Source organism: Aplysia californica, unplaced genomic scaffold (genome assembly GCF_000002075.1).
Source record: "Aplysia californica isolate F4 #8 unplaced genomic scaffold, AplCal3.0 scaffold00060, whole genome shotgun sequence".
Lineage (NCBI taxonomy): Eukaryota > Metazoa > Mollusca > Gastropoda > Aplysiida > Aplysiidae > Aplysia > Aplysia californica.
Window position 1 is genome coordinate 1756799 of NW_004797330.1, and position 12584 is coordinate 1769382.

At 40.3% G+C, this 12584-nt stretch overlaps 1 protein-coding gene across 1 annotated transcript in view; it reads right to left on the bottom strand.

Moving 5' to 3' along the window:
* Positions 1-2518: 2518 nt before the first annotated feature.
* LOC101859313 overlaps positions 2519-12584 on the bottom strand; it is a gene marked incomplete in the record, with an annotated part of 32813 nt that continues 22747 nt past the window's right edge. Inside the window, 3 exon segments of the mRNA XM_013079703.2 lie at positions 2519-2933; positions 4127-4180; positions 7220-7255. Of these exon segments, the coding sequence (XP_012935157.2) occupies positions 2674-2933; positions 4127-4180; positions 7220-7255 (350 nt within the window).

The following is a 12584-nucleotide window of genomic DNA, read 5'->3' on the forward strand; positions in this document are numbered from 1 at the left end:
TTTTTTCTTTCTTTCTTTCGTTCTGTCGGTTCAGCATCGGTAGACGGTACACAATGTTCCTCTTCGCTGCCCTCACCGCTTTGAGCGGTCTCGTCAACGCCTTCAGTTTCAATGTCCCCTCACTTCTAGCCTTCAGATTTCTCTCCGGATTTTCGTCTTGCTTGTTCGTGAACGGATACGTGCTAAGTGAGTAGAAAGATTTCAGGAATGTATTGTCCTAAGGCTGCTACTGTTAATACCCTGTATTCCTGTCATGGTTGTTGCTGTTATTTCTGCTGCTGCTGCTGATTCTACTGCTGCTGCTATTTCTGCTGATGATGATGATGATGATGATGATGATGATGATGATGATGATGATGATGATGATGATGATGATGATGATAATGATGATGATGAGGATGATGTATCACGTCTAAGTTCTGCTGCGCACTCCTCATTTCTTTTCGCTCACTACAACTGGTACTTTCTGCCAACTTCCTTACTGTGAGTCAGCCGGCAGCCACAAGAGTCATGATGACAGGTCGTAAATGTGTCTCGATGAGGTGGAATCAGACGGTCGTCAAAACAATGAAATCCAAGAAAAAGTCTCTTTTCCGGTGGTTTGGTAATTTTGATCGAATTTTGTTGGGGGGTTGTTGTTGGGTTGTTGTTGGGTTGTTGTTGGGGGTTGTTGGGTTGTTGTTGTTGTTGGGTTGTTGTTGGGTTGTTGTTGGGTTGTTGTTGGGTTGTTGTTGGGGGGTTTTTTTTGGGGGGGGGTTGTTTGGCTTAATACCGTTGTTGTCCAATTAAGAACACATTTGTGGGTGGATGTTACTGAAAAAAATGATTTAAGGCACACAAAAAATGTAAGTTTACAGTTTCCACGGCTATCAAGCTATGGAAATAACCAAACTTTGGCGGCCAGTTTCTCGCTAATTCCAACTTTGAAATCAGGCGACCCCACATTCTTCAAACTTGATCATCTTGACTTCTATTCGAAATAGCTGGGCATTTTTTCAACGAAAGCGAGACAAGTGAACCAGCTTTATGATTATACCGATAACTCCGCATGCCCAAAAATTCACGAGTGCACGATTCCACCACATCCTTACACAAATGTGAGGCAGAGTGGTGGAATCAGGCGCTCGTCAATTTTTGGGCATGTAGAGTAATTGGTATCATCTGAAAGCTTGTTTACTTGTATTTATTTGAATGAAAAAATACCCAGTTATCTTGAATACAAGTTTGTGATATGTGCGAAAGAAGGAGGTGGGGGTCACCTGTTTTCAGAGGTAAAATTAATGAGAAAATGGTCGCCAAAGATTAGTTATATCGTTAGCTTAAGAGTCCGTGGTAACTAAGAATTTACATTTTTTGTACCTTTAATCAACGTTTTTCAGAAAAATCCACACATAAATGAGTTCTTTAATGGGTATGAAAGGTGTTGAGCCAAAAAACAAAAACTTTTTAAAAATTCACAAACCTGGGGGAAAATGCAAGTTTCTTCACTTTGATTATTTTGACGAGAGCCTGATTCCACTGCATTATTACACAAATGTAGAACAGTGTGGTATATAGATGATTATCTGCTGTCACGCTATAATAGTGCCTGTCTACTACTGGTGGGGAAATCATAGTCACTAGTGAGAATTTGGGTGTGTATGCGTATGTGTGTGTATGTGTGTGTATGTGTGTGTATGTGTGTATGTGTGTATGTGTGTGTATGTGTGTGTAGACAGGTGTGTATACGTATATGTGGCAGTATATTATGTGTGTGTGTGTGTCTGTGTGTGTGTGCATATGTGTGTGTATGTGTGTGTAGACAGGTGTGTATACGTATGTGTGGCAGTGTATATGTGTGAGACTGTGTATGTTTGTGTACTCGTGTCTGTACGTGAGAGTGCATGGGTGTGTGTGTGTGTGTGTGTGTGTGTGTGTGTGTGTGTGTGTGTGTGTGTGTGTGTGTGTGTGTGTGCATAAATGTGGTTGTGTTGGGCATACGAATAGTATGTATAGATGTGTGTGTGTTTAGATATTACTAGGTGTGTATGCCTGCAAGTGCATAACAGTAATTCTAATGCGTGCGTTTGTGTGTGCATATAAAATTATATGGTCGTTTTTAAGGAAAAGCGAGCTAACCCAGATTTCAGGGGTTATTGGTGGGTATATTACATTTTGACTGGTTTTAGACAAAAACTCTCCTTATCTTTTAAAGAAACTGAACAAGGGCCAACAACTTTACCTTCGATTTTCTCAAAACAGCATTTCTCGGGATAGCCCCCTTGTGCTTACAAGCGACCATAATATGTGTTTATGTGTTATACATGTGAGACTTTGTATGGATGTGCACGTTTATAATAATATGTGAATTGTGCTGACAAAATGAGTTTCTTCTAACGATCCAAGAATGGAGATATCGGCTGAAAATCGACACTGGGGTCGGATTTATAGATTTTCAGTTGATGTCATTTTGTTCAAGTTTAGTGTGTCTTTTACTATTCCATGCTCACAAATTGTACAAACTTCACCTATCAAGTTGATGTATCAATTTCCATAAGGCTGAAATCCGAGAAGTAACTCATTTTGTCAGCACACCTCACATATTATATTAAATGAGTGTACATATCAGCACAGTAAATCTCAGCCATTACCCTAAAAACAGCACACACAACACATCACTTTGTCAATGGTGAGTCACACAAGAAGAAGACTCATTTTGGAACTGCAGACACTGTAAAGCCATGAACCATTCGTGATAAATCCTCCAGGAGTGCCCATTAACAGCTCGCACCTTGTATTGACGTCATCAGTTTCTGAGTAGTTGATACCGAAACATCCGGAACTCGTTCGGCATGTTGTGTAGCATTCCAAAACCGTGCTTGCTGATACTGTCTCCGGAGAATCGGATAAACGATATCGACTCAGCCGTTGGCAAGATGTCTCCATATTCTGGACTGTGTCAGCGAGATATGAGGGTCACATTATGAGGAAGGAAATGTTTAGTTTAATTTTAGTAGATGTTTTACGGCGCTCGCAACTGCGTAAGGTCATATGAGCGCCAGGAGATTTGAGGTGTTACAAGAGAGTAACAAACATAAAAAAGAAGAAGGGTAGATGAGTATGATAGATGTTTGATAGGTGTTTCCGACACGGATTTTTCTTCGCCCCCCCCCCCCCACTTCCTGCCCACCCAGCAGTAATGAGTACCTGACTTCGAGTTGGGGGAAGTAAAGGCGGCGTGGAAAGGAACTGGCCACCCTACCACAATATGCTGAAGGCCCAGGAAGTTGTCTCGCCAACAAGGCAGTCCCCAATGTCCGGATCGGATGCGGGAACAATTTTACTTTACTCAGGGGCTCCCAACCGCTCATCAACATGAACCAAATCGTCCACTAGTGGTCGGCATCGACCAGGTTGACAAACTCTGAGATATTCTTTGGTAGGCTCAAAGAGTCAAAACAGAAGTTTATTAGAAGACAGAAGACGTGCCTCCCCCCAAATATATATATATATATATTTTTTTTTTTTAGAACCGTCATATTAGTAATATGCACATGATATGTACAAGTTGTCATGGTTGTTGCTGTTTTTATCGACGATGATGATGATGATGATGATGATGATGATGATGATGATGATGATGATGATGATGATGATGATGATGATGATGATGATGATGATGATAATGATGATGATGATGATGATGGTGATGATAATGATGATGATGATGATGCAATATGTACATACTATACTAAATATGTGTGTACTTTCGCGTATGGCTGTGTTTGCTCGTGTGTGTGTTTGTGTATGTGTGCGTTGGTGTGTCTGTGTGCATGCATGCATGTGCATCTGTTTGTATGTATGTGCGTGTGAATATGTGTATAAGTATGTGCACACGAGCATCTGTGCATGTGTGTACATCTGACTGCATGTGTTTGTGTATGTATGTATATATACATGTATGTATATATACATGTGTGTATGTATGTGTGTGTATGTGCATGTACACGTGTGTACATGTGACTGCTTGTGTTTGTGTATGTATGTATACATGTGTGTTTGTATGTGTGTGTGCGTGTATGCGTATGTGTGTGTGTGTGTGTGCGTGTGCGTGCGTGTTTGTATGTGTCAGCAATAGACCACTTACTTGTGCATGTTTTATACACGTTATTGTTCACACAGCACTGTTCGCCTGGAGGCCCTGTGAGATGGAAACACACAGGAAAAGTTTATTTGGTGAAAGTTTTACGATGCTCGCCTGCTGAACCTTATCCGTACGCCCTGGTGTCATTTTGTACCCCCGGGGTTGTATTCTTCACATTTTAAAATGCTTTTAATAAGAAGATCTCTTTGAAACTCTCAGTATTTCTCAAAAAATCATTTTGACAGACTGCTATGTAAGTGTACGGATCGGATTAACGAGTAAATTTCCTCTTTGGAAAATGTAGGCACAGATTTCCCACGTCGTACGGATACGATAGTAAAACACGACGTACGGATAGAGTTCAGGCTTAGGTCATATTATTATGAAGTAGGAAAAGAATCGTGAGAGACTAAGATTGTACGTTCCTGTTGTTGTGACAAATGAACTCGTGAAGAAAGGGGAAGAGTGAATAACAAAAACCAAGCCTGTTTGTTTGTTTGTCTGTCTGTTCGTTTGTTTGTTTGTTTGTTTGGGTAAAGATAAGCACAAATATACGACTACAGCCATTTAGTGCTCAGAAAAAGTAAGACAGACAGACAGACAGAAACAACAGAAGGAAAGTTATTTTTTAAAGTAGAACCTACTTTACTCAAAGACTAACAGACAGAAACGAAGAAAAAGGGATGATGATAGTAAAACGAGAGAGAGAGGGGGGGGGGAGGGAGAGAAAGAGCGACAGACAGATAGACACACACAGACACACACAGACATACACACACTCACACACACACACACACACAAACACACACACACACACTCTCATACACACAGACAGTCACAAACACAGACAGACAGACAGACAGACATACAGATTGCGTAATCCCCAAAGCATCTGTGAGACACCAGATTCCACTTAATTAATTCAGCAGGTGAAAAACTAACCACTTCAAAGGCAGGGAAATACAATCATTAATTTTATGTCTCCACAACCCTATCAAAGTATCATCGCTGAGACTATCAATTGAGGCTTCTGATTGCACACATTTAGAACAAATTCATCTCGTATGATTCTCGTTTTTTCCATTTATTCAAGGTAATGACGTCAAAAAACAAACATTTTCCCCATCAGTGTGTCAACATGTTTCGTGAATCGTGTCAAATTGTCCCACTCACCAATTCGCTACATGTAGGGCATCATGGTGAAACCAGACACCCGTCCAAATAAAACAAAATCGAAGAAAGCGACATTAAATTGTGCGCCCATTAGGCACATTTTAGGGATTTTTTTCTCTTTGATGTAGCACGTTTTACGTCCATTTAAAACACGTTTCTGTGTATATTTTATCTTAAAATATTGGTCGAGTGCTGAAAAAAAAAACGTAATTTGAATTTTCCGTTACCAAGAACACTCGAACTTCGGAGGTACCTAACTTTGGCTGTTGGTGGTTGGCGGGTGCTCTGGTGTGGTTTGCTCCTTCTTTCCTATCAAACATCTATCGTCTTTATCTCCCCTCCTTCTTTTTTGTGTTTGTTACTTCCTTATAACACTTCTAATCTTCGGCACTTATATGACATTATTGTGTTGCAAGTGCCGTAAAACTCTTACGAAAGGATAAAGAACTTTGACTGGTGTTTTCTCTTTATTTTTACCTCTGAAACCAGGTGGCCTGCACTTCCATCAATCACAAATATTTCGACTTCTATTCAAGACAATTATTGGTTATTATTTCACCCAAACCAAGGGAAATGAAGAATCTTACTTTAACCTTATCCGTACGCTCTGGGGTCGTTTTGTACCCCCGGGGTTGTATTCTTCACATTTAAGAAGTGTGAAGATCTCTTTGAAACTTTCAGTATTTCTTTTTTAAAATTTAAAAAGTAATTTTAACAGACTGCTATGCAAAGCGTCGGATTAACGAGTAAATTTCCTCTTTGGAAAGTGGCGGCACAGAGTTCTCCACGTCGTATGGATACGATAGTAAAACACGACGTACGGATAGGTTAAGATTACACAAATGACTCCGTGCACCGCCAAAACTGACAATCAATTCTTTTGATTCCGTTCATCGAACTGGTACCCAACTAGTTTATATATTGTAGACCCTTAATTTGCCCCACTACAGGACACCAGGCATAGCGGACAGATTTCTGGAAGGACGAGGAAAGTAAAGTAGCCCATACTGAGGAATCCGCGAGAAAAACCAACATAGATTTAATCTCAAAAGGAAATCGCTTTTCGGCTTTTTGGCTACGATCAAAGTGTAGTATTTGTTCCCGACTTTACGCCTGGTGCAGAGTCGAAAGCGGGACGTATACGGAAGTCAGTAATGTTACGTGAAGCTGGTGCGGCCTCGGCCTCAATTGGTCGCTTTTAAGGACAAGTGGGCTAACCCAGATTTCTGGGGTTCCCAGAAATCTTGACCCACACCAAAAGAGGGCATTGCCCTACCTATAGGAGAAGTTTGGTTTCATTGGTGTGTATATTTGTTTGGTTATAGGGAAAACTCTCCTGTCTTTTAAAGAAACTGAACAAGGGGCAAAAACTTTACCTTTGATTTTCTCAAAACAGCATTTTTCGGGATAGCCGCCTTGTGCTTAAAAGCGACCAATTATATCTAGTGGATGGTAACGTCACAAAATGGAAGTCTTGACAGAATTATTTCTAGAAGTTGTAGACAAACTAGTGCGGTTTTGGGTTGCTAGCTGATAGGTCACTGTAAAGGCAAATGCACTGACCTACCAGCTAGCACCCTTGCTCAGTCTCAGTCACAAGAACATTCCAACCGAAAAGAAATCCCAGCTCATCAATAACATCTTCATACCAACATTAATATACCAGTGCCAAACATGGTCTCTAAACAAGGCACAAGAAAGAAAAACCAATGCATGGGAAACTATCAACGTCACCAGAGGAGACCGCATAAGAAACGAAACCGTGCGTCTACAAACCTGGAATACCACCAGCAATAAAATTCATAGATCGTCAAAGAGTCAAATGGCCCGATCCGCCGTCTATTCGTAAGGGGCACCCCGCATTAGACTTCAGCAATATTATAACGCGACTCCATTTCTTACGAAATCCTACAAGTTACTTACATGTGATGGGACAGTGCAGATCGACCATAGTGTTTCCTGTGGAGGAATAGATACAGAATCTCTGGTTATATATAATATGTATGTAAGGAAACTGATGGTTCCTGAAGGGAACCGGGATAGAGGGTGCCCACGTCCCTCGTGACTCATTGGAGCAGAGATAGATAGATATATAGATAGATAGATAGATAGATAGATAGATAGATAGATAGATAGATAGATAGATAGATAGATAGATAGATAGATAGATAGATAGATAAAGAGACAGAGAGAACGAGAGAGAGAGAGAGTGAGAGAGAGAGCAAAACAGAGAGAGAGAGAGAGGGATAGAGAGAGAGGGGGATAGAGAGAGAGAGAGAGAGAGAGAGAGAGAGAGAGAGAGAGAGAGAGAGAGAGAGAGAGAGAGAGAGAGAGAGAAAGAAATGTATACATAGAAACAGTGAAAAGTGGATGGGGTCGGGGGTTAGATGAAAGGGGAGAGAGGTTTTTTTTCCGGTGTTTCCACTAGACATTCTCTCACTCGACTCTCATTTCCTGAACACACAAAACAACTTTCTATTGTTACACAGTTCAAAGCTCTGCTGTATCGACCCCGGGTAGTCCACAATGTTTTTTAAAAAACCAACAGTGTCCTAAATGTGTGCAGACGTGTATTGGCACAGTAATGTCTTGAACGATGAGTGTAAATAGAAAGAAGACATTGTGTTTAAATGCGGCACGACGAGCTGGAATCAGGCGCTCGTCAATTTTAGGGGAAGTGAAGTTATTGGTGTCATCTTAAAGCTTGTTCATTTGTCATCCTTTCAATGACAAAATTACCCATCTATCTTCAATACATGTCAAGATATGTGCATTTGAAGGCAGTGGGGGTCTCCTGGTTTCAGTGGTAACACTAGTAAGAAAATGGCGGCCAAAGTTTGGTTACTTGCAAAGCCAGAGGTTTTGGAAACTGTTGATTTTTAAAAAAAATTTGTGTGCCTTTAATCAATGGGTTTTTTCGGTGAAATCCACACAGCAATGTTTTTAAATGGGATATAAAAGGTTTTGAGCAACAACAAAAAATTAATAATTCGATAAAATTTTCCAAACGGTAATTACAAGGCCTATTTCTTCGATTTCATTATTTAGACGAGCGCCTGATTTCACTATGAAGCCTCACAAATGATACCAAAGTTCTAGATTCTAATGAAATGGAAGTTTCGAATTTCGGAACGGAATGTTTGAATTTTGGACGGATTTTTGTCACAGTCGCTTTGAAAACCGATACTGAGGAAATCAGACCCTTCAACTTTTACGAAACCATCGATTATTTTAGCCAGTTTTGTTTTAATTGCTTTGTTTTGTTTCGTTTTGGGGAAAACGAATCGAGGTTCGTGAGGTTACATCCAGATTACAAGGATATATCGAATACCGATAAAAGCATTATGTTGTTCGAAAATCCAGAGATTCGGATTTCAACAAGAGAGATGTTTGATTGTTTCCACCCCCCGCCCCCTCCCTCCCCCACCAAAAAACCCCCCAGACAATCTGGAATAAAATAGAGCATGTTCTGATGCCCTATTGTGATTTCATTTCATCCTGCATGTAAGAATTAAGTTCTGACGATTAAAAGAGAAACTGAACACCGAAGAGAATTTGATGCTGTTAATTAAGACAAGAGAACACAAAATAATCTGTTTGTTTGATTTCAAAGTTTAGCATTTAATACATTTATTTTGTACTGCTGCAGTGGGTAATTGGCGGGTGTTCTCGTGTGATTTCCTCCTTCTTTTCTAACAAACGTCTATCGTCCTGATCTGTCCGCCTTCTTTTTTGTGTTTGTTACGCTCTTGTAACACCTCTAATCTTTGGCACTTGTATGACCTAATTGTGTTGCAAGTGCCGTAAAACTCCTACTCAAACAAACAAAATTAATGCCCTCTCGCTGTTGGTGTTGAGCAGTTTGTTTTGAGCCTGATCTCTATCCGACACCTGGGAATTCGTGCTTTGAAATCGAAAGGGTCTATATTATAACTATTTAACTATTTTCGGGGTCCTTTTCTGGAATATTTTCTTTCAACGCAATGTCCCCTTTTGTCTAGTACGGTGTTGGGTTGAAACAACAACAGCAGCAACAGTATACAGGGCATTTTCCTTAAAACGAGAGGCTCTTATTATGTGCCGCAGTGACCAGTCATTACTGGCACAAATCAGGACCGGTCACTTCTCTGGGCTGCGGGCCTACAAAAATAGAATAGACAGAACATCGGACCCAACCTGTCCATTGTGCAGCGAGGAACCCCAAGATTTGGAGCACTGGCTGCAGAGATGCCCCGCCACGGAGGCCCGGCGGTGGCATCTCTTCGGGGGGGATTCAGGGAGGTTGGACTGCCTCACCCGCTACCCAAGGGAGGCGGTGGCCCTGGCGAAGAGCACGCTCTTCGGGGCTCCAAACATTTCGTACGGATAGGCTACCACACACACACACACACACAGCAGCAACAACGACAACAGCAGTAACAACAAGAAACAATAACGACAACAACAGCATCATCATCTGCAACAACAGCAACAACAGCAACAACAACAGCAACAACAGCAACAACAATGATAAACACAATAGCAACGTCAATTTTGTTTCTGTTCGTCTGCCTCTTTATCTATTTTCTTCAAGCGCATGTGTGAGCGTGCGTGAGTGTGTATGTATTTGCGTGTGTCTGTGTGTTTTTATGTGTGTGTGTGTTTATGTATGTGTGTGTGTGTGTGTGTGTGTGTGAGTGTGTGTGTGTGTGTGTGTGTGTGTGTGTGTGTGTGTGTGTGTGTGTGTGTGTGTGTGTGTCTCGTCTACATTATATCAGCCAGCCTTTCCTTTTTCTATATTATCTTTCTGACAAAACACAGTCCGTTTATTTAACCAGCTCCCGTCAGGAACAAACAAGATCTCCCTTTATTGATTTGGCCACAGAGAGCGACATGTACGCAATTATGCAAGCGTAATGCATCTCAAAGGATCGTGTGATAAACGCGCTGTTCGCTTCTTTTTATTGCAAATGTGACAGTGGACACAAATTATCGTCATCTCTGTTATTTCTGTCCACATTAACGTATCATTTCAAGCAAAAAGCAGCGCTCATAATTTATGACCTTATGCAGTTGCGAGCGCCATAAAACTCTTACTAAAAAAACCAAAAAGCAGTTTCTGGGGAATTAACGAAGAAAAGAAAGTGCTAGGTCATGGGGAAAAAAAGAGGATAAATCAAATATTTAGACGTGGTCCAGCTTAGAATTTTAAATAAAATTTGAGTTCCAACGATATCTAAATGGAGGAATGTAGTGTCAAAAGTATGTGGTCTAATTATTGTTTCTTTAATGAAAAGAATACCGGAAACTCTTCTTTTCTTGAGAAACAGAAGAAAGAGATTTTTATTTCAATATTAAGTCTGTCCTGCTACATATTTTACCCTTCCACAGGCCGTCTCTGGGATTACATTCTTATCAGTATGATAAAGAACAGAAAATACCTTCGGAATCGGAAAGTGTCTTCCTAAACGTTGTTGTTGTTGTTGTTGTTGTTGTTGTTTTTGTTGTTGTTGTTGTTGTTGTTGTTGTTGTTGTTGTTGTTGTTGTTGTTGTTCTTCCAATTCATCCACGGCTGGCTCATGTTTTCATGACGTGTTCTGATGTAGAATTCTGGGCCCCGACTTAAAAAGAGCGGAACACAAAAGTAAAAGCAGTTGAGAGCCTAAACGATTGTATAATGACTAAATAAACACCACAGCCTTTGAAGTTCCCTTAACCGTGGCGCGCTTGTTTGTCTGAATGGGGGGGAGGGGGGTTATAAACAAGTATTAAAGATTCAAATACGGTCATTGCTCTTCAATATTGAGCGAAGAATGTCGTACATTACGAGATGGTTCATTTCTCAATTTGAGAATTTGAACAAACAAAACAAACAATGTCATTGAAATTGCACGGTGAGATTTCTGTAACACTGTGTCACTAGATCTAGTACTATTGTAACAGAGTGACACGTAATGTCGTATACTACAATGAATCGTGCACAGGAGAGGTTGTTGTAAAAGGAACTTCTAATTGATGATCAAACCGTTGTTTTCAGCTCCGAGAGTGACATTTATTAACATTCGCCCTCACTGGAATTGTCTCCACTGCTGGGGGGTTTTCTTCCTTTCTTTCTTTCTTTCTTTCTTTCTTTCTTTCTTTCTTTCTTTCTTTCTTTCTTTCTTTCTTTCTTTCTTTCTTTTTTTCTCTGTGTTTTGTGTGATTGGTGTGTGTGTGTGGGTGGGGGGGGGGGGAGGGGGGGGGGGGGGGGTCCCAAATATTAAAGAGTGGCCCGTTCTGTAGCGTAAAAGAAAGCCAGGAGTTGAACCGAAATTTGTTTTGAAAAAAAAAAAAAGAAAAGACAAAGGTTTTTGCCGTGTTGAAATCAGTGGCAGCCTACGTCACATAATAGAAACAGAATTGGCCATCTGATCTATTATTTTGAGAAGAAAAAAAATCGGTGATCTTTTCTGTTGAAATGCATGGTGAGGTTCTGGTAATTTTATTCATTTTATTTTACTCCTTTTATCGATCTCTTTTCAGAACATATCCGTTCAGTATTTTTTTTCATAGATCTAGGCCTAAACTGACGTAGCTGTGTTTAGAATTTGATTCGCGGAAAGATGTATTCAAAAAGTGCTGTCACATCTAGCAGTATCGTGAGTAGTATTTCTTGTCAAACATAACCGGAGTTTCTTTACCTGTTCTTAAAAATTATAATTCTTTCGACCCTGAGTTATTTCCACTGTTTTTCTCTAGGGTCACCTAAACTTGGCGCGCTATGTCTCATTACAACCTCAAAAGCTTGCATCTAATTTCTAAATGGCAGAAACAAAGGCTTATATAGTCATTACTAATAAACTTGGTTTGGGAATAGTTCCGAAAAACAAACACGGACTAGCGCTAAATAAAACGAAACAGTTGTCGCTAGTACTGGACGCTCCCAGCGTCTGACGGTCTTATAAAAAATGTCAAACTTAAGACAGTGTCTACTGAAGCCAATGGCATGCGGAATTCCATGAGGCCTCACGCTAAAATCATTCGTTGTGTCACTTAAAATCAAATATTTCACACTACAAACGCAAGAACACATCATTTTTGGTTTTTCGTAAATATGTTTCACATTAGCTTCTCTGGTTTACTATCAAGACCTATTGTCTCCTGATCCTGTTTTGTTTTTGTTTTTTTATGTTGTTGTTTGGTTGTTGTTGTTTTTTGGTGGGGGGGAGGCTTGGAACGATATTAAATTTCAATCTTTTCTCTATAACACAATTTATCTGCATTCTAGTCAAGCAATAAGGTGTTGGACTTAGTATGTATAATTTTTTGT